The sequence below is a fragment of the Emys orbicularis genome, chromosome 1 (genome assembly GCF_028017835.1).
Source record: "Emys orbicularis isolate rEmyOrb1 chromosome 1, rEmyOrb1.hap1, whole genome shotgun sequence".
NCBI lineage: Eukaryota > Metazoa > Chordata > Testudines > Emydidae > Emys > Emys orbicularis.
This window is the reverse complement of record NC_088683.1, coordinates 248192379-248215549: the sequence shown is the minus strand read 5'-3', so window position 1 is coordinate 248215549 and position 23171 is coordinate 248192379. Positions and strand designations below refer to the sequence as shown.

At 40.6% G+C, this 23171-nt stretch overlaps 1 protein-coding gene across 1 annotated transcript in view; it reads left to right on the top strand.

The window, feature by feature from the left end:
• Window positions 1-23171, top strand: part of MGAT4A (alpha-1,3-mannosyl-glycoprotein 4-beta-N-acetylglucosaminyltransferase A) — a 142317-nt gene that overhangs the window by 35352 nt on the left and 83794 nt on the right. The window contains exon 3 of the mRNA XM_065408858.1: window positions 21869-22036. Within this exon, the coding sequence (XP_065264930.1) occupies window positions 21869-22036 (168 nt within the window). The remainder of the gene's footprint in view (window positions 1-21868; window positions 22037-23171) is intronic.

Sequence of the window (23171 nt, the reverse complement as noted above, 5' to 3'; positions counted from 1 at the left end):
CTTGTACAAGAGGTTCTTGTTTCTGTCCACTTGCAGCTTGGTGTATTTCTAGCTCTGTACTGTTAGCTGGACTGTGTTTTGAAATGGCCAACAAGTTTTCTGTATTTTGCCAGCAGGTTTTCAAAACCACTGAGTGCTACTGTAATGGATTGCTGCAGACTGAGCGATGCATGTTGTGTTCAAAAGGCAAATGATTGGCTGCTGCTATTATTATTATGTGCCCTGTCAGTACTAATTGTTGTTACCTTTTCTTTGGCAATATCCAAGAAACGCTCTGCACAAGTTTCAGCATAATGTCTCTCTTCAGTATGTGTTTCTGTTAAAGCAAACGACTGCAGTGTCCATGCAGCATCAATCAGGTGTACCGTGACTCTAAGATAGCTGTGATTGCTCAAGGATCTCCAGTTATCACCAATCAAAGCAACAGTTAGTGCATTTTTCAGAAGTTCCAACTTTGTAGTCTTCCTGTTCAGATATAGATCATGTATTTGGGTTGCAAATGGTTCCCCGGGAGGGCAAATTGCATGACTGTTTGGAAGATGCAATTTGAATAACATCTTTTAGTGCTCTGACGTTTACAGTGTTGCGTGGTCTGCAGTCCATAGCTATCCACTTTGCAATAGCACTGGTTAAGTTGTTGTACTTTGTTTGATTACTGGGCTTGTAGCGATCCTGAAACTCTGTAAGCGTACTCTGTCACAGCTGGCGAGATTAATTTCTGTCGGTGGGCTATCTGTAGTGCAATAACTGGAGGTGAAAGCATGTTTAGGGCATAGGTGGTATGCAGACTTGAACTACTTCGATGGTATTGGATCTCAACCTTGCAATAGCTACAGATAACCGTCTTTTTATCCAGAGAACCATCTGTACGTTTTTTAAAAATAAACTTCCCATTCATAGATTCATAGATTCTAGGACTGGAAGGGACCTCGAGAGGTCATCGAGTCCAGTCCCCTGCCCGCATGGCAGGACCAAATACTGTCTAGACCATCCCTGATAGACATTTATCTAACCTACTCTTAAATATCTCCAGAGATGGAGATTCCACAACCTCCCTAGGCAATTTATTTCAGTGTTTAACCACCCTGACAGTTAGGAACTTTTTCCTAATGTCCAACCTAGACCTCCCTTGCTGCAGTTTAAGCCCATTGCTTCTTGTTCTATCCTTACAGGCTAAGGTGAACAAGTTTTCTCCCTCCTCCTTATGACACCCTTTTAGATACCTGAAAACTGCTATCATGTCCCCTCTCAGTCTTCTCTTTTCCAAACTAAACAAACCCAATTCTTTCAGCCTTCCTTCATAGGTCATGTTCTCAAGACCTTTAATCATTCTTGTTGCTCTTCTCTGGACCCTTTCCAATTTCTCCACATCTTTCTTGAAATGCGGTGCCCAGAACTGGAAGCAATACTCCAGCTGAGGCCTAACCAGAGCAGAGTAGAGCGGAAGAATGACTTCTCGTGTCTTGCTCACAACACACCTGTTAATACATCCCAGAATCATGTTTGCTTTTTTTGCAACAGCATCACACTGTTGACTCATATTTAGCTTGTGGTCCACTATAACCCCTAGATCCCTTTCTGCCGTACTCCTTCCTAGACAGTCTCTTCCCATTCTGTATGTGTGAAACGGATTTTTTCTTCCTAAGTGGAGCACTTTGCATTTGTCTTTGTTAAACTTCATCCTGTTTAACTCAGACCATTTCTCCAATTTGTCCAGATCATTTTGAATTATGACCCTGTCCTCCAAAGCAGTTGCAATCCCTCCCAGTTTGGTATCATCCGCAAACTTAATAAGCATACTTTCTATGCCAATATCTAAGTCGTTAATGAAGATATTGAACAGAGCCGGTCCCAAAACAGACCCCTGCGGAACCCCACTCGTTATGCCTTTCCAGCAGGATTGGGAACCATTAATAACAACTCTCTGAGTACGGTTATCTAGCCAGTTATGCACCCACCTTATAGTAGCCCCATCTAAATTGTATTTGCCTAGTTTATCGATAAGAATATCATGCGAGACCGTATCAAATGCCTTACTAAAGTCTAGGTATACCACATCCACAGCTTCTCCCTTATCCACAAGACTCGTTATCCTATCGAAGAAAGCTATCAGATTGGTTTGACATGATTTGTTCTTTACAAATCCATGCTGGCTGTTCCCTATCACCTTACCACCTTCCAAGTGTTTGCAGATGATTTCCTTAATTACTTGCTCCATTATCTTCCCTGGCACAGAAGTTAAACTAACTGGTCTGTAGTTTCCTGGGTTGTTTTTATTTCCCTTTTTATAGATGGGCACTATATTTGCCCTTTTCCAGTCTTCTGGAATCTCTCCCGTCTCCCATGATTTTCCAAAGATAATAGCTAGAGGCTCAGATACCTCCTCTATTAGCTCCTTGAGTATTCTAGGATGCATTTCATCAGGCCCTGGTGACTTGCAGGCATCTAACTTTTCTAAGTGATTTTTAACTTGTTCTTTTTTTATTTTATCTGCTAAACCTACCCCCTTCCCATTAGCATTCACTATGTTAGGCATTCCTTCAGACTTCTCGGTGAAGACCGAAACAAAGAAGTCATTAAGCATCTCTGCCATTTCCAAGTTTTCTGTTACTGTTTCTCCCTCTTCACTAAGCAGTGGGCCTACCCTGTCTTTGGTCTTCCTCTTGCTTCTAATGTATTGATAAAAAGTCTTCTTGTTTCCCTTTATTCCCGTAGCTAGTTTGAGCTCATTTTGTGCCTTTGCCTTTCTAATCTTGCCCCTGCATTCCTGTGGTGTTTGCCTATATTCATCCTTTGTAATCTGTCCTAGTTTCCATTTTTTATATGACTCCTTTTTATTTTTTAGATCATGCAAGATCTCGTGGTTAAGCCAAGGTGGTCTTTTGCCACATTTTCTATCTTTCCTAACCAGTGGAATAGCTTGCTTTTGGGCCCTTAATAGTGTCCCTTTGAAAAACTGCCAACTCTCCTCAGTTGTTTTTCCCCTCAGTCTTGATTCCCATGGGACCTTACCTATCAGCTCTCTGAGCTTACCAAAACCCGCCTTCCTGAAATCCATTGTCTCTATTTTGCTGTTCTCCCTTCTACCCTTCCTTAGAATTGCAAACTCTATGATTTCATGATCACTTTCACCCAAGCTGCCTTCTACTTTCAAATTCTCAACGAGTTCCTCCCTATTTGTTAAAATCAAGTCTAGAACAGCTTCCCCCCTAGTAGCTTTTTCAACCTTCTGAAATAAAAAGTTGTCTGCAATGCAGTCCAAGAATTTGTTGGATAGTCTGTGCCCCACTGTGTTATTTTCCCAACATATATCCGGATAGTTGAAGTCCCCCATCACCACCAAATCTTGGGCTTTGGATGATTTTGTTAGTTGTTTAAAAAAAGCCTCATCCACCTCTTCCACCTGGTTAGGTGGCCTGTAGTAGACTCCTAGCATGACATCATCCTTGTTTTTTACCCCTTTTAGCCTAACCCAGAGACTCTCAACACTTCCATCTCCTATGTCCATCTCTACCTCAGTCCAAGTGTGTACATTTTTAATATATAAGGCAACACCTCCTCCCTTTTCCCCCTGTCTATCCTTCCTGAGCAAGCTGTACCCATCCACACCAACATTCCAATCATGTGTATTATCCCACCAAGTTTCAGTGATGCCAACAATGTCATAGTTGTATTTATTTATTAGCACTTCCAGTTCTTCCTGCTTATTACCCATACTTCTCGCATTTGTATATAGGCATCTAAGATACTGGTTTGATCTTTCCTCCCAGTTTTGTCCTGACCCTCCTTTCTCTCTCTCTGCCAATATAGCCCACACTCCCTCTCGTTTCCGACCCATCTCCCAGGTCTCCATGTTCCCCACTTACCTGCGGGCTTTGCTCACCTGTCCCCGTCGAACCTAGTTTAAAGCCCTCCTCACTAGGTTAGCCAGTCTGTGTCCAAATAGGGTCTTTTCCCTCCTCGAAAGGTGAACGCCATCTCTGCCTAGCAGTCCTTCCTCAAATAGCATCCCGTGGTCTAGGAAGCCAAAGCCCTCCTGGCGACACCATCTTCGCAGCCAGGCATTCACCTCCAGGATGCATCTGTCTCTGCCCGGGCCCCTACCTTTGACAGGAAGAATCGAAGAGAATACCACCTGCGCTCCAAACTCCTTCACCCGTACTCCCAGAGTCCTGTAGTCACTCTTGATCCGCTCAGTGTCACACCGTGCAGTATCATTTGTGCCCACATGGATGAGTAGCATGGGGTAGTAGTCAGAGGGCTGGATAATCCTCGACAATGCCTCCGTAACGTCTCGGATACGGGCTCCCGGCAGGCAGCATACCTCCCGAGATGAAATGTCAGGGCGACAAATGGGCGCCTCCGTCCCCCTCAGCAGAGAGTCTCCGACCACCACTACCCTACGTTTCCTATTCGCAGTGGTGGCAGCAGACCTCCCAGCCTTAGGGGTACGAGGCTTCTCCTCCTTTACTGTAGGGGGTGATGCCTTCTTTCCTGTATCAAGAAGAGCATAACGGTTACCTATTACCACAGCAGGAGGGTTCGGAGCAGGGGTGGAGCACTGCCTGCTGCCAGAAGAAACCAGCTGCCAGTGTCCACCCTGAGCCATCTCCTCCTCCACCAGTGGTGTGACAGCTACCTCAGCTGTCTCCACATGGACACTGTCCAGGAATTGCTCGTGGATTCGGATGCTTCTCAACCTAGCCACCTCCTCCTGTAGCTCTCCCGCCTGAGAGTTTCCACCAGCAGGCACCTTTCACATTGGATGGTCCCCCCAGCCTGGATATCAGTAAGTGGAAATTGCAAGTTACAGTCTCTGCAAAACCACACCAGGATCTGGGTAGAAGCATCCATGCTCAGGCGCTCTGTCTGGCTACAGGTGGAGGAGACAGAAGCAGTGCTGGCACAGGTGTTGCGGGTCTTCCTAACCATCGTAAGCCTCCCTCTGTCAAACTCCCGTCTGCAGCCCCCTGTCCGCTGAAAGGGTTGTTTAAGCAAGAAGTTTAAAGTTTTAAGGGGAATAAAGGGAAAACAGATAGAACCGGCAAGGGACCCTCGCCCCTTCCCACTCCCCTTCCAAACTCCCTTGCGAAACTCCGTTAGCAGCCCCTGGTCGCTTGTGCGCTGCTTTATAAAGCCCTGGCCTGTATGAATGCCCCGCCCACTGATTAAGGCTCAGCCAATTACCAGAGGCTTCTAGGTTTCAAACCTTCCTTTGAAGCTCACAGCTTCCAACTGCCAGCCACAGCACACGGTCCTTCAAACAACCAACCAAACAAACAAACAGACTGACAAACACAAGCTCAGCACACAGCAAGTAACCCCCAAACACAAACAAACACACACTACAGACAGTCACTTACCCCAAAAGGGTGCTGTATTGCTCCTCCTTCACCTGGAGAACTCCCTTGCGAAACTCCCTGTTAGCAGCCCCTGTTCGCAAAAGACCTGAACTTTTGCTGCTTTACTCCATTAACTTTTTCTGGTATTTAATCACTCCAGAACATAGTAGCACTGTGCCAGTGACTGCCAAGTATTTAAGTACAGTAAGTGAAGCGGGCCAAAACAGAGGTGTGCGATTAACACATGTTTAAAAAAAAAAGCGTTAATTTGTTTTGCATTAATCACTTGTGTTAACTGCGATTAATTGACAGCTCTAGGTTTTTTGTTTGTTTGTTTTTGGTTTTTTTTAAACTGACAGTTAAGCCCCAGCTGTATCCCAGGGCTACATTTGATTTTAAGGCAGATCTCCTCAGTTTCGTTTTCCCTTCTGAGGTGTTTGTATCAGCTGGTGCCCCTGCAGACTTCATAGAGTGAGCTGGGCCTAGAAAAGCCAGAGACAAAAGGAAGGCCCAGTTTATTTCACCCCATTACTAAACATTGCAGTGGGGATCTTGGCTGGCTCAGTGGGCAGAGTGCAGTTTACCACTCAGAGCCCAGTCCAGGTGGAATTATCTCGTACCCTCCCCAGGGCAGGAAAGGAGGATGGGCGGCTGGCTCTGGTAGGCAGGGTACAGACATTGTCTCAGCAGCCCAGTCTGGGTTGGCTTCCTTCAGTTCTGCTCCCCTGGCCAGGAGTCGGCAGGATTGGAAAAGAGCAGGCTCCAGGCATAAACAGATTCCCTTTCCCCATCTCCATGAGGAGAAAGATGCCAGAAGAGCATCACACTGGATGGAAGATCAGGTCCCTAGAGCCCACACCTTGATTTTAGTGTCCACATAATTTTAAGCTGAAGTGTTTGGTTTTGTATGTATGCACAAAACTTAAAATTTGACTTTGGCTGGGTTAGTGGGAGTGCTTATACTGACAGTCAACAATAGTTTGCCCTTTTTTTTTTTTTTTTAAGAGTGTTTGAGTACATTGCGCAATATACCCGATATCCAGTATCATAACTGGAGGTAGGGATGTCACCAGAAAAAAACAGGTGCACAACTCTCAAACACATACATGAACTTTCTCTCATTAAATGAAAGAAAAGAAAACACCAGACCATTTTGAAGCTTTTTATGGGGTTTTTTGTGTGGAGGGATGAGGGCGGCAGAGACTGGCTCTGCACACTCACCCCCCCCCCCAAAAATGAAAACAAACAAAAAAAACTAAATGCAGCCTGTTACACCTATCCTGTTTAAAGCTGTATGTATCTGTTTGTACATCTAACTTGCATCATTTTGTAAATGTATACAAGCAATTCCAAGCCTAGCAAATGTTACAGATTTTCAAGTGTGCAGCTGCTCTTGTGTTCTGCTATGGAAGCTGGCAGAACCTTATTAAATAGCTTCTGTTCTAACATGTTATGTAGGCTATAACAATAAAATACTTTGAACAGAGTCAGCAATAAAGTAGAACCTGCTAATTAGCACTAATGATTTGAGACCCATTGCAAACTAATTTGTGAATTGGGTAGTAAGGACCCCATTTCTTCTCTAATTTAAATCAGTGGAAAAACTACCATTGACTTCAACTGGAGCAGCATCTGATCCTAAATTAATAAATAGATTTAAAAAAAAAATCTAATGCCGAATCACAAAATATGCTTCGTTCATTTGATGCATTTCAGTTTCAATATTTAGAATGTCATAGTATATTGTCTAATAGGGCTGTCGATTAATCGCAGTTAACTCTCATGAGTAACTCAAAAAAATTAATCGCCGTTTTAATTGCACTGTTAAACAATAGAATACCAATTGAAATTTATTAAATATTTTGGATGTTTTTCTACATTTCAATTATAACAGAATACAATATATATGAAAATCAAAGTGTATATTTTTATTATAAATATTTGCACTGTAGAAATGATAAACAAAAGAAAATAATATTTTTCAATTCACCTAATACAAGTACTTTAGTGCAGTCTCTTTATCATGAAAGTTGAACTTACAAATGTAGAATTAGGTACAAAAAACTGCATTCAAAACTAAAACAATGTAAAATTTTAGAGCCTGCAAGTCCACTCAGTCCTACTGCTTATTCAGCCACTCGCTAAGACAAACAAGTTTGTTTACAGTTGCAGGAGATAATGCTGCTCGCTTCTTGTTTACAATGTCACCTGAAAGTGAGAAGGTGTTCGCATGGCATTGTTGTAGGTGGCATCACAAGGTATTTATATGCCAGGTGCGCTAAAGATTCATATGTCCCTTCATGCTTCAACCACCATTACAGGGGACATGCGTCCATGTTGATGACGGGTTCTGCTTGATAACAAACCAAAGCAGTGCAGACCGCCACATGTTTATTTTCACTATCTGAGTCAGATCCCACCAGTGAAAGGTTGATTTTCTTTTTTGGTGGTTTGGGTTCTTTAGTTTCCACATCGGACTTTTGCTCTTTTAGGACTTTTGAAAGCATGCTTCACACCCCGTCCCTCTCAGATTTTGGAAGGCACTTCAGATTCTTAAACCTTGGGTCAATTAGAAATCTCACATTGGTACCTTCTTTGCGTTTTGTGAAATCTACAATGAAAGTGTTTTTAAAACGAACATGTGCTGGGTCATCATCCAAGACTGTTATATATGGCAGAATATGGGTAAAACAGAGCAGGGGACATACAATTCTCCCCCAAGGAGTTCAGTCATAAATCTAATTAACATATTATTATTTTTAATTAGCATCATCAGCATAGAAGCATGTCCTTTGGAATGGTGGCCAAAGCATGAAGGGCCATATGATTGTTTAGCATATCTGGCACGTAAATACCTTGCAATGCCAGCTACAAAAGTGCCATGTAAATTCCTGTTCTCACTTTCTGGTGACATTGTAAATAAGAGGAGGGCAGCATTATCTCCTGTAAATGTAAACAAACTTGTTTGTCTTAGCGAGTGGCTGAACAAGAAGTAGGACTGAGTGGACTTGCAGGCTCTAAAATTTTACATTTTTATTTTTGAATGCAGTTTTTTTGTACCTAATTCTATATTTATAAGTTCAACTTTCATGATAAAGAGATTGCACTACAGTACTTGTATTACGTGAATTGAAAAATATTATTTCTTTTGGTTTTTTACAGTGCAAATACTTGTAATTAAAAATAAAAAATTGAGCACTGTACAGTTTTTATTCTGTGTTGTAATTGAAATCAATATATTTGAAAATGTAGAAAACATCCAAAAATATTTAAATAAATGGTATACTATTATTAACAGTGCGATTAATCATGCAATTAATCGCAATAATTTTTTTAATCTCTTGACAGCCCTAGTTGTTAATAAATATAATATTTTTATAAAAAATAGTGAAGACTTAATTCAGGACCTCACTACAGAAATGTCCGTTCTTAAATCTTTGCTGAGAAATGAGGAGAGACCCCATCTTTTGGGGGTAACTATTTTAGGAATACAGTAACCCCTCACTTAAATGTTATAAGGGAGCACTGTGCAACTTTAAACGAGCATGCTCTCTAATAGCGCAGCGACGTAACAACAAAACAACATTAACTGGGATGCCACATTAACTGGCATCCCAGTTAATGTTGTTTTGTTGTTACGTCGCTGCGCTATTAGAGAGCATGCTCGTTTAAAGTTGCACAGTGCTCCCTTATAACATTTTTCAGAGTAGCAGCCGTGTTAGTCTGTATCCTCAAAAATAACAGGAGTACTTGTGGCACTGCTTGCAGAAAGAGCAACCTGTTGGAGCTAGCTGGTGGGGTCTTGGAATCAGGGTTCACTGGCAGCCCCCCATGAGCTCCCCGCACCCCTAAGTTCCCTGTGCAGCAGCTGCCCAGTAGGCTATCAATTGCTGGGCAGTTCAGCTGTCCCTCCCCCCCACTGCCGTGTGCTGCTCCTGCCCTCTGCCTTAGAGCTCCTCCTGGGAGCCTCCTGCTTGCTATGCAGAGGTGAAGGTGAAGACAGGTGCTAATGTCAGGGTGTCAATCTCTCCCCCCACCGCTCCTGTACCTTATCTCCACAGAGCGGGCTGGGGGACACGACAGGGCTCTGGATGGAGGGAGCTTGCTGGCAGCAGCTGCTGTCTCAACTTGCAGATCTACTTAAAAAGGCAATGTACTTAGAGTGGGGTCAGCATACTTAAAATGGCAATGCGCATATATATATATATCTCTCTCTCTCTCTCCTCACTCACTCACTCACTCACTCACACACACACACACACACACACACACACACACACACACAGTGTGTGTCTGTGTCTCTCTCTCTCTCTCTGCCATGCTCGCTCTCCTCCCTTCATTTGTGCTGCCTTGTAGAGTGTGAGGCTACATTAACAATAATGTGTTAACCCTTGAGAGCTAAGCCGAGTACTAGAATAGATTCAATAAGTGTAATGACCCAGCCACTCTATTTCCCCATGTTAAGTAGCCTCACACCTTCTTGTCAACTGTTTAAAATGGGCCAGCTTGATTATCACTACAAAAGTTTTTTTTTCTCCTGCTGATAATACCTCGTCGTAATTAATTAGCCTCTTACAGTTGGTATGGCTACTTCCACTTTTTCATGTTCTCTGTATGTATATATATTTTACTATATGGTCCATTCTATGCATCTGATGAAGTGGGCTGTAGCCCACGAAAGCTTATGCTCAAATAAATGTGTTAGTCTCTAAGGTGCCACTACTCCTGTTCTTTTTGTACTAAAGCACTGAGACTTTCTTAGAGGGTTTTTTTTTTTTTAGAATTTGAACAAAAAATCTTTGTGATTAAAATAACAAAATTATACTTAGAAAAAACCTAATATGGCTTTAAAAATCTGTTTCAGCTAACGGGTGACCACACACACTAAATTCCCTAATCATAATTGTTTTGTTACATGGCATAATAGGGCAGAGTTAAAGTTGCTTTGGTGCCTTAACTTTGCATTCTCATATTTTAACTAGGGCTGTGAATTAATCGCAGTTAACTCAAGCGATTAACTTAAAACAAATTAAGTCAACTAAAAAAATTAATCGTGATTAATCGCACTGTTAATAATAGAATACCAAATGAAATGTATTAATATTTTTGGATGTTTTTCTACATTTTCAAATATGCTGATTTCAATTACAATACACAACACAAAGTATACAGTGCTCGCTTTATATTATCTTTGATTACAAATATTTGCACTGTAAAAAAATAAAAGAAATAATAATTTTAAATTCACCTCATAGAAGTACTGTAGTGCAGTCTCTTTATCATGAAAGTGCAATTTACAAATGTAGATTTTTTTGTTACATAACTGCACTCCAAAACAAAACAATGTACAAATTTACAGCCTACAATTCCACTCAGTCCTACTTCTTGTTCAGCCAATCGCTAAGACAAATGAGTTTGTTTGCACTTACAGGTGATAATGCTGCCCTCTTCTTATTTACAATGTCACCAGAAAGTGAGAACAGGTATTTGCATGGCACTTTTATAGCTCGCATTGCAAGGTATTTACGTGCCAGATATGCTAAACATTCGTATGTCCCTTCATGCTTCGGTCACCATTCCAGAGGACATGCTTCCATGCTGATGATACTCGTGAAAAAAAATAATGGGTTAATTAAATTTGTGACTGAACTGAATATCCAAAAATATTTAAATAAATGGTATTCTGTTATTCTATTGTTGTTTAAAAGTGTGATTAAAACTGCGATTAATCATGATTTTTTTAATTTTGTGATTAATTGCGATTAATTTATTTAATCATTTGATAGTCCTAATTTTAACATGTAACCTTAATCCTGAATTTCCTTGGTTTGTAGTGCTTGGATTTGGAATACTTACAACATGCCTGTAATATTTTTTGCTCTTAAATTACAGTTATATACTCAACCTAAATTCCAATTCAATGTCATTTTTGCTAGTGGAATAGATCAAAACTTGAATGATTCCTTGCATCATGATATTTGGCAGTTAGAGACTTTGTTAACAAAAAATTGTACACCAAATGTAATTCTGACTTAAAAAGAAAACGCACCAGACTTTGAAAACAAGAATGAAAATCTGGGAAAGTAATTAAACTACTAGCATCTGAAACCCCATGCTGTTGCATCAGTGTGGCAATTGAGCCAAGTAATCCAGCATCTGAGCAGTCTCCTTCTTATAGACAGTGAAATTGTTGCATGCAAATTAGCTGTAGAGTAAGGTGGTGATTACCTTTGATATCATGATCCAGGAGTCTTGGCATGGCATAGATGCATGTCTTGGTGTTGCATGGATGAAATTTGTCAAAAAGTAAAAAGTCAAAATGACATGAACTTCGATTATAACAGACCACAAATCCCAGTAATGATTGAACTTGTTGATATTCTGAACAAAAAGAGCTCCCAGCCATGCTTGTAGCTGTTTCCATGGCTTCACACTAACTCAACAGACACTGTAGCCTTGAGTGACACACAGTGACAATACTGGAATTTTATTGTATAGATATGTTCCTAAGAAATCTCAGGGTAAATGCATAAAAGTCCCAGCAAAGTTCTCTTACAGTATTAGGGCTTGCCTATAAAGGGAAATTGAGCAGAATAACTACAGTGAATTATGCTATTCTGAAATAGCTCCCAGTGTGGGCACTCTTATTCTGGAATTTTACCAATCTTATCACCTGTAGGGGACTAGTATAAGCCATGTTCTTGATATTTTTTTTTAAATTGAGATAAATTTCTGGATTTTGTTTTTGTTTTGTGAGCAGGGATTTTCATATATCACAACACATCCAATTACTCCCTTCCATGTCCTTATCTTATGTAAAAAAAAATTTGACAGAAAATGAGCATTTTTAATAAATTGTGTACACCAGATGCACCCGATTTCTGTGTATTGGAAAACTTCCCAAAGCTGGGTCAAAAAACTTAATTCCAGATGGTGAATAGTTGGCTAACTATTTGTGTAATTAATTCTTTCATGGGGGAGTAACAAATTGATTCAGCAAGGTAAAGTAGTTAAAGACTCTAGCCTTCATTCATAATAGCAAAACGATTCTGTTAGGTCAGACCTCAGAATAACACAGCAGGGCACAGACTGTCCAACAAATTCTTGGACTGCATTGCAGACAACTTTTTATTTCAGAAGGTTGAAAAAGCTACTAGGGGGGAAGCTGTTCTAGACTTGATTTTAACAAATAGGGAGGAACTCGTTGAGAATTTGAAAGTAGAAGGCAGCTTGGGTGAAAGTGATCATGAAATCATAGAGTTTGCAATTCTAAGGAAGGGTAGAAGGGAGAACAGCAAAATAGAGACAATGGATTTCAGGAAGGCGGATTTTGGTAAGCTCAGAGAGCTGATAGGTAAGGTCCCATGGGAATCAAGACTGAGGGGAAAAACAACTGAGGGGAGTTAGCAGTTTTTCAAAGGGACACTATTAAGGGCCCAAAAGCAAGCTATTCCACTGGTTAGGAAGGATAGAAAATGTGGCAAAAGACCACCTTGGCTTAACCACGAGATCTTGCATGATCTAAAAAATAAAAAGGAGTTATATAAAAAATGGAAACTAGGACAGATTACAAAGGATGAATATAGGCAAACAACACAGGAATGCAGGGGCAAGATTAGAAAGGCAAAGGCACAAAATGAGCTCAAACTAGCTACGGGAATAAAGGGAAACAAGAAGACTTTTTATCAAAACATTAGAAGCAAGAGGAAGACCAAAGACAGGGTAGGCCCACTGCTTAGTGAAGAGGGAGAAACAGTAACAGGAAACTTGGAAATGGCAGAGATGCTTAATGACTTCTTTGTTTCGGTCTTCACCGAGAAGTCTGAAGGAATGCCTAACATAGTGAATGCTAATGGGAAGGGGGTAGGTTTAGCAGATAAAATAAAAAAAGAACAAGTTAAAAATCACTTAGAAAAGTTAGATGCCTGCAAGTCACCAGGGCCTGATGAAATGCATCCTAGAATACTCAAGGAGCTAATAGAGGAGGTATCTGAGCCTCTAGCTATTATCTTTGGAAAATCATGGGAGACGGGAGAGATTCCAGAAGACTGGAAAAGGGCAAATATAGTGCCCATCTATAAAAAGGGAAATAAAAACAACCCAGGAAACTACAGACCAGTTAGTTTAACTTCTGTGCCAGGGAAGATAATGGAGCAAGTAATTAAGGAAATCATCTGCAAACACTTGGAAGGTGGTAAGGTGATAGGGAACAGCCAGCATGGATTTGTAAAGAACAAATCATGTCAAACCAATCTGATAGCTTTCTTCGATAGGATAACGAGTCTTGTGGATAAGGGAGAAGCTGTGGATGTGGTATACCTAGACTTTAGTAAGGCATTTGATACGGTCTCGCATGATATTCTTATCGATAAACTAGGCAAATACAATTTAGATGGGGCTACTATAAGGTGGGTGCATAACTGGCTAGATAACCGTACTCAGAGAGTTGTTATTAATGGTTCCCAATCCTGCTGGAAAGGCATAACGAGTGGGGTTCCGCAGGGGTCTGTTTTGGGACCGGCTCTGTTCAATATCTTCATTAACGACTTAGATATTGGCATAGAAAGTACGCTTATTAAGTTTGCGGATGATACCAAACTGGGAGGGATTGCAACTGCTTTGGAGGACAGGGTCATAATTCAAAATGATCTGGACAAATTGGAGAAATGGTCTGAGTTAAACAGGATGAAGTTTAACAAAGACAAATGCAAAGTGCTCCACTTAGGAAGAAAAAATCCGTTTCACACATACAGAATGGGAAGAGACTGTCTAGGAAGGAGTACGGCAGAAAGGGATCTAGGGGTTATAGTGGACCACAAGCTAAATATGAGTCAACAGTGTGATGCTGTTGCAAAAAAAGCAAACATGATTCTGGGATGTATTAACAGGTGTGTTGTGAGCAAGACACGAGAAGTCATTCTTCCGCTCTACTCTGCTCTGGTTAGGCCTCAGCTGGAGTATTGCGTCCAGTTCTGGGCACTGCATTTCAAGAAAGATGTGGAGAAATTGGAAAGGGTCCAGAGAAGAGCAACAAGAATGATTAAAGGTCTTGAGAACATGACCTATGAAGGAAGGCTGAAAGAATTGGGTTTGTTTAGTTTGGAAAAGAGAAGACTGAGAGGGGACATGATAGCAGTTTTCAGGTATCTAAAAGGGGGTCATAAGGAGGAGGGAGAAAACTTGTTCACCTTAGCCTGTAAGGATAGAACAAGAAGCAATGGGCTTAAACTGCAGCAAGGGAGGTCTAGGTTGGACATTAGGAAAAAGTTCCTAACTGTCAGGGTGGTTAAACACTGGAATAAATTGCCTAGGGAGGTTGTGGAATCTCCATCTCTGGAGATATTTAAGAGTAGGTTAGATAAATGTCTATCAGGGATGGTCTAGACAGTATTTGGTCCTGCCATGCGGGCAGGGGACTGGACTCGATGACCTCTCGAGGTCCCTTCCAGTCCTAGAATCTATGAATCTATGAATTGAGATTTTGTAAAAATGAGCTTTTATGAAACCTAAGACAAATGCAGATATTTTCAAGAGTTAAAATATATATTCTGTGGAAAGAGCTTTGTAAAAATATACTCCTCTGCACTGTTTGCAGCATTGTGCTTGTGCGTGGGAACTTGAAAGTGTAGTTTATTAAAAATGGACTTACAAGCAACTGGACCGGTCTTCATTGTCCAAACTCTGGGGAAAAAAATAGACAATGAAAATATTTTAACTGAATTTTAAAGATATATCTTTTACGTGTTACTGGTGTGGGGCGATAATCCCCATAGAAATGCCTATAAAGAAATAAAATAAGAGTAGCATCAGTTGTGAGGAGATTTGTTCTTAAAATATGAATTTTAACTTGACAATGCCCTTTTTAAATACAGATTGGTAAATTTCATACTAGCATTTCAGGTTAGATGTCACACTGGTCCCTTCTGGTCTTATAGTCTACGAATCTATTAAATTTGCTATGCAGATTTTGTTAAGTATTACATTAAGTGTGGTTCCATGATTACATTAGGCTGGAAACATGGGTAGGAATTCTTTCAAATACATTTTTACTTTTGGTTCTGAAGGATCATGACTACAGTTTTTGTTTTTGAAGAAGACCTATGCATCTCACATAAGAATTTGAACTCCACTGGAAAAGCTTCAGTTTGAGATTTAGTAGGCATAGCAGTCTGAGAGAATTAATGTAGCAAGGGCTGTGATTTCTCTGTCGGCAGGCATCCTCAATCTCCTACTGTACAATTTGTTCTGAAAGCATGTGTTTTAGTACTCAATTAAAAAACCTGCAGGATGACAAAAATGTCAAACGTTAGATGAATAAGGCTATTGACATCTGTTAAATAGACCAATCACTTTATTTTGATTCCTTGTTTTTACAGGAGAAAATAACACAGCTAGGGAAATATATATAAATCAAATGCAAACCTGAGGTAGCAAAGTGCAAGACTGTTTTACAGCTACGTTCTGTACTGACACTTTCATGTCGGAAGTAATATGTAGGGTTTAATTCATTTTTTCAAAATAGATAACTAATTACGAAAAGGTATTTTAGATCTGCATAGCTGATTTTTTTAACAAGCTATAATTGTTTATAACAAATAAATACAAAATTTGCTACGATTGGAAGACTTTTTGGATCTTCAGATTTACCAGTCCAGATTGAGGGGTTGCCAGTTTTTGGTTTGAAATTGACTGACTGCAGCATTAACAAAATAGTAATCAGATTTTTGGGAACAAAAGGCTTGTTTCCCACTCTTTTTTTTTTTTTTTTTTTTCCAAATTGGTCTTTTACCTTGAATAGAGAAACATTCTGCCAGGATCTGAAGACTTAACTATCAAAATCTGGTGACTGACCTGGAATATAAGGCTAATAAAAACATAGTAATGTAACCCATTTCTATATGTTTGCTTCAGTAAAGTAGTGCTGAGTCTGCTTGTTAGTTTTGAATCCTGGAATCTGTTCCTCTTAAAGGGCTAGCATTTGGCAATTCCCCCTAACAGGACTTATCTGGCATTGTACACAGGTAAATGCCAAATGCCCACTTCCTCCCTACTGTCGTCTTGTGCTCCATAATTTAAGATTTCATTATATTTTTATAAGTGACCTTTAATGGTTGCAAAAGAAACCTTCAAATGTGAACTCAGGTATAGCAATAATGTACTGTTGTTATCCTGAGCCTGCAGAGAGACTCAAACAATAACTTTGAAAGGTGTGAACTACCTCTATTGGCACTACATTTAATTGTAATGTCCATCAGCTTTCTATTAAATACATTTTTCCCCCTGGGGGTTTTTCACCATCCTCTGCAGCATGGGGCATGGGTTACTTGCAGGTTAAAACTAGTATAAATGGTGGATTCTCTGTAACTTGAAGTCTTTAAATCAGGATTTGAGGACTTCAGTAACTCAGCCAGAGGTTATGGGTCTATTACAAATTAAAAATTAAAAACACATTCTTTATATTAAACACTATTATAAATGCTGGAGGCAAAGCAGGGTTTGGGGGTGGAGGCTGACAGCTCACGGCCCCCTGAGGGGTCGCAAACCCCAGTTTGAGAACACCTGGTCTAGAGGATCATGATTTTCCCTTCTGGCCTTAGAGCAGGGGTGGCCAACCTGAGCCTGAGAAGGAGCCAGAATTTACCAATGTACATTGCCAAAGAGCCACAGTAATACGTCAGCAGCCCCCCATCAGCTCCGCTCCCAGTGCCTCCCACCCACCGGCAGCCCCGCCGATCAGCGCCTCCCCACACTTCCTGATCAGCTGTTTTGTGGCGTGCAGGAGGCTCTGGGGGGGAGGAGCGAGGACACTGCAGGCTCAGGGGAGGGGGTGGGGCCTGTGGCAGAGCCAGGGGATGAGCAGTGAGCACCCCCCAGCACGTTGGAAAGTTGGCACCTGTAGCTCCAGCCCCAGAGTCGGTGCCTATACAAGGAGCCGCATATTAACTTCTGAAGAGCTGCATGTGGCTCCGGAGCCACAGGTTGGCCACCCCTGCCTTAGAGTCTGGCCTGTCCACACCTAATCATGATGTTAGGTACCATGTGCTAACCATACGTATACATATGAACCCTATGTGAACACAATTACAATTTTGGTAAAAGCAGTAGTGTAGTCAGAATCTTATACTTTTAATGGTATCTTCTGCACCCTTGTTGGTAGATTTTAAAAATACTAGAATATCTCTAAACAGTAACATGAGGACTTGTTCTTAAACAACTTGCTGCTGTAGTTGTAGCACCGTCTTTAGTATAAAGCCTGTCCAATTATACTTTCTAGATTCCTTTGTAGGATTTCTACTCTCAAGATTGGTGTATCATGAAACCTATGATAGCCACAGGGGCTGCAACTCTACTGATAGTATTGTGGAGTCTTTCCATGTACAGTTATGAAGGTGATTCTGCAGTAGTTCGTCCATTTAATCTAAAAGCTATTAACAGTTTTAAAAACTCTGGCGCTTTAATCTTCAACATTGTAACATTACTGCAGCAAAGTGACTCAGGCGAAGTTTGGAGAGTTTTAGCCATTTTGATCAGACTATTTTTCATTTGAAATTTTGATATTCAGAGCTTTCTGGTCATGCAAACTATTAACCTACAATTTAGGCTGCTTCTGCTACAGTATTCAGATATTCTGGCAGACATGTTTATAAAATGAAACTACAGTATGGTTTTTCTCTCCTGTTTTTCTTTTTTTGCTAAGGGAAAGACCACTTAACTCTTAAAATCATCAAGGGTTGAAATGCATTCATTTTAACACACTGGACTAGTAATAAAGAAAACATAACTTAAAAACCAGTGAAAAACTCAATAATATTTCCAGATTCTTCCTGCTGAGTTTAGGCAGTTGGGATCTATTGTAAAACATAGCTTGGTAGCTGACCAGAACTGGAACTAAAACATCTAACTATATAATAAAGAATGTACGTGGGGCTGAGGCTGCAAGGAAAATGGACAGCATTTGTAGCTTGTGGAGTGTGTTCTTCTCTTGAGGTGCCAGTGGAACTCCCATTGCATTCATGAGAGCACCACAAAAGGATCAAGCTCCCAAAAGAGCATGTCTGGGTTTTCGACTCTGCATGTTTCTTGGATCAAGAAAAAAAAAAAATGGAGAAACCCAACTGCTAAACTAGCAGACCATTTTCCAGGAAATGCAGAACATTAAGCCAGATTAAACATTTACTTTTAATTACTGGAGTTATGCTGGCTGAATGAAAACAACTGACAAAGAATTAAAACATTCAGTTCTTATGTAATTTCTCAACAGGAAAATCATCTCTATTAGCAGTTATTGAGTATTGATATTTTTATTTGATCCTTTTGGCTTCCAAAGCAAAGTGTATGGCAAAACATCAGCTTCCCATTTTTACTCTAAAGTAATAAATGCTTCTTAAATAAAAATATCAAGGACCAAGCTGTAAAACCTGCAGAATTTTTGAAGACCAAATCTTCTGTAATTTTCTACTCATTTGCTGCTTCTCTGTATGGGAACAAATGGTGTTTTATTCATCAGAGGATAGATTTCTTTTGGGGTCCTTCCATCAGCTTTATGGCTAGTAATTTGGTATCTCAATAGAAGGAAAGAAGCATTTGGTACTATGGTGGAAACCTACGTATTTTTTTCATTTACGTTACTAATCTTTTAATGACCTGTTTTTCTAACTTATTTAAATTTTAATGTTTTCTTTTTTGCTAAAATAATTAAAAAATTGAGGTTTTTCTACTTGTGTCAAAAAATCCCTATGGGCATCTTGGTATTGCTAGCTAAGCAATAATTCTTATTTCAATTAGCTGCCTGGGTTTTTTGGCAGGAATTAATAGACCATTTTGTGTATTATTCTGTGCAAAATGTTGTTTGTGAACTGTGTTTTGTTCCTTCTTTTCTAAACACAGGGTATTTTAGCTAACTAATTACGTTTTCAAAATATTAAATGGATAATACATCCTAACTACAGAGAGAAAGTAAATGTAAAATAGGGGGTAAAAAAGGACAAAGGAAGAAATATAATATAATCAATCTTTAATGGAGAACAAGAGAAAGATGAGCAGTGCATGGATAGAGAAGGAATTGTACTGTATTAGTCTTTTAACAACCAAAAAGATAATTTACCTGCAAAACTTTAACTTAATTAAGTAGAGTTAACTTCGTACTTTTCAGAAGTTGGCATGGGAGATCACCACTGGATTACAGTGGTGATCTCCCATGTAATCCCTGGAACATCCATTGACTAGAGAAGAGGGATGAAATGGATTGAGATCAGAGGTGGGGCTACTGTGTGATCAGGCTGGGGACTTCAAAACAGGGAGCTGACAGGCTGGCAAAGTGAAGAGGGCAACAATGAAGGGAAGATTGGGAGAGAAAGTGTCAGTGAAACCTGAGATGCTTAGCTTCTTGGGTGGTTGTGTCCTAGGACGCAAGATATAACTGAGAGGGTCTTGTGTTTACTGCAGCCCTCCTTCTCTCTCTACACCTCAAAAAAAGAAAAAATATATGTGTAATTACCTACAAACACATTTGCTTACTAATATTACTAGGAATCCACAGTTTTAGTCACAGGAGATTGCTGGTAACTTAGTACTAAAGGGTTAAATAAGTAAAGTTGAACTATATCACTAAACTCCATTTATTCATTCATACAAATTATTCAAAAGATGCAAACTATTTCCAAATGCATGTCTGGCTTCAATCTTTTTTTATAAGTCAGTAGTGCTGCCAAGTCTGATACTGCTACAGCTACACTAACTTCTCTGAATGATGCAAATAATAAATAGGTTCTGTGTTATTTCACTCTGAAATTAAAATTTATCTGGTACTTTGGTCCAAAAAGTTTGGGGTTTTAGCCTGTGCTACAGTAAGTGTCTGCATAATTACCACATCATCTAAATCAGTGGTTCTCAACCTTTCCAGACTACTGTACCCTTTTCAGGAGTCTGACTTAGGGTTGCCAACTTTCTATCTGCAGAAAACCAAACACCCCTGCCATGCCCCTTCTTTGAGGCCATGCCCCCCTCACTCCATCCCTTCCTCTCTCCCTCCGTTGATCGCTCTCCCCCATCCTTGCTCACTTGCTTATTTTCACCAGGCTGGGGCAGGGGGTTGGGGTGTGGGGCGGGGCGGGGGGCTATGGGGTGGGGGAGAGAGCTCTGGGCTGGGGCAGAGAGTTGGGGTGTGGGAGGGGATGAGGGCCCTGGCTAGGGGTGCAGCTCTGGGGTGGGGCCAGGGATGAGGGATTTGGGGTGCAGGAGAGGGCTGGGGCAGGGAGGTGGGGCACAGGAGGGGATGAGGGGTGCAGGCTCCGGGCAGTGCTTACCTCAGGCGGTTCCCGGGAAGCTGCCAGCATTGGTCCTGCTTTGAGCAGGGGGTTGGACTAGATGACCTCCTGAGGTCCCTTCCAACCCTGATATTCTATGATTCTATGATCTCTCTCCGCCTCCTAGGCGGAGGTGCGACCACGTGGCTCTGAGCCAGGGGTCCCCAACGCATGGCGCCCACCGGGGCATCCATGTGCGCCCGCCTACTGGCCGCCGGACAAGCAGCCACCGAAATGCCGCCGAGAAGCAGCAATGTCAAGAAGCGCTACCGCCGAATTTTGGCGGCGACGCCTCTTGATGACGCTGCTTCATGGCGACATTTTGGCGGCGACGCCTCTTGACGTTGCCACTTCACGGTGGCATTTCGGCGGCTGCTTGTCCAGCGGCCAGTAGGAAAAGGCCGCAGTTCCTGGCCAATGGGAGCTGCTGAGTTGGCACTGGGGGCGGAGGCAGCACGAAGAGCCCCCATGGCCACCCCTACGCCTAGGAGCTGGCGAGAGATGCCGGCAGCTTCCCAAGAGCTGCATGGAGCCGGGTAGGGAGCCTGTCTGCACCGCCAACCGGACTTTTAACGGCAGTGCTGATCAGAGCCGCCAGGATCCCTTTTCGGCTGGGCATTCCGGTCGAAAACTGGAGACCTAGCAACCCTAGTTTGATTTTTGTCTTGTGTACCCCAATTTTCACCTCACTTAAAAACTACTTGCTTACAAAATCATACATAAAAATACAAAAGTGTCACAGCACAATATTAGTGAAAAATTGCTTACTGTCTCATTTTACCATATAATTCTAAAATAAATCAATTGGAATATAAATATTGTACTCACATGTCAGTGTATAGTATTTAGAGTAATATAAACAAGTAATTGTATGAAATGTTAGTGTACTGACTTTGCTTGTGCTTTTATATAGCCTGTTGTAAAACTAGGCAAATATCTAGATGAGTTGATATACCCCCTGGAAGGCCTCTGCATATCCCTGGTTGAGAACCACTGATCTAAATTCTTCTAACACTGGAGTTAACACGAGTATATTGCAGTTAATTTAATAATTTGATAAAGGTTGTCCTTCAGCCTTCCACAAAAGATCACTTATTTTTCTACCTATTCTAAGCCCAAAGTTTGCAACAAAATTGTTTTATATAAGAACACTATTTGGGGAGTGAAGAGCAGATGAAGTGTTTTCAAAAGTAAGTAACCAGACATTTTTTTTCCTTCTAGAAAAGTTGATTGCTTATCAGCGGGAATTTCATGCTTTGAAGGAACGTCTTCGTATTGCTGAGCATAGAACGCTGCAGCGTTCCTCTGAGCTAAATGCCATCTTGGAGCAATTCAGACGTGCAGTAGCAGAAACAAATGGAAGTAAGGATGCATTAAACAATTTTTCAGGTACAAGACATGATATAGGGTTTTTTTAAGCTTAATGTTTTACGTCTTTCGATTACTGATGTCTATTGTATATAATTATTAAAAGAAAATATCCTAAAAAACCAAATGCTTGGAAACCATCCAACTGTGCATATAACTAGTTTATGTAACATGTTCTTATCTCTGGTACCTCTCCCCCTTCCTTCATCCTCCATTCCCTCTGTTTGTTATATCCACTCATTGTATCATATTTTAAATTAGATTGTAATCTCTTCAAGGACTATATACTTGTTCAAGTGCCTAGTAAAATAGGTTTGGGGCTTCTGGGTGCTATTCAGTACAGGTAATCTGGCAGCAATTTGTATAATATCTTTACACGTTTTAAGCTAAAACTGATGAGCAACTTAAAAAAGAAAACTAGTAATTCATGCAAATGTTAAAAGTAGAATGAAATCCTCTTTACCTACTAGGATCTGATTTGGGGATTCTGTGTTTCTAAAGTTTGCCTTTTAAGCAATGCAAAGTGTAGTAAGTAGCAGCAAACATTTGTTACCCTTTTCTGCAAAACTGATAATTAAATATTTAAAAATAATTATATCTTATTCCTTTTCATCAAATTATGAGGCAAATTCTCAAAATTAACAAGAGCTGTATATGGAAAGATTATTAGCTTGTAGCCTAGCACAACCATATTGTAATAATTTTGTCACTGTTTCTGTTTTGAAGTATATTCCCCTGATTTTAAGAGATTTAATTTGTCTCTAAAAAGTCAAAATTGCCAAAAACAATTTTGTTCCAAAGGACCTCAGTCTGGAGCTATTTAAACCAATACTCCCTGATTTTCTCCATATGAGAGAAGTACACCTAAAACAAATTTTATTTGAGGTCTACTGTCACTTCCTAGTACTACTATAGAATGTTGAAAAACTTGGACGAGTAGTGCCTTTTATAGAAAGATGAGTCTACTCTGTACTCTACAGCTCATGTCTTAGGTCCTCCAGCCAGGTACTGATTAAAAAGTTGTCCCTCGGTACATTAATGCCTCACTCTTCTGGATTTTAGATAGCCACCTGGGATACCAGGAGCGTTGGGGACATTACTTTTTTAAATCTGTATGTAACATATCATGTGATTTTTCTTTCTGATGTGTACATTG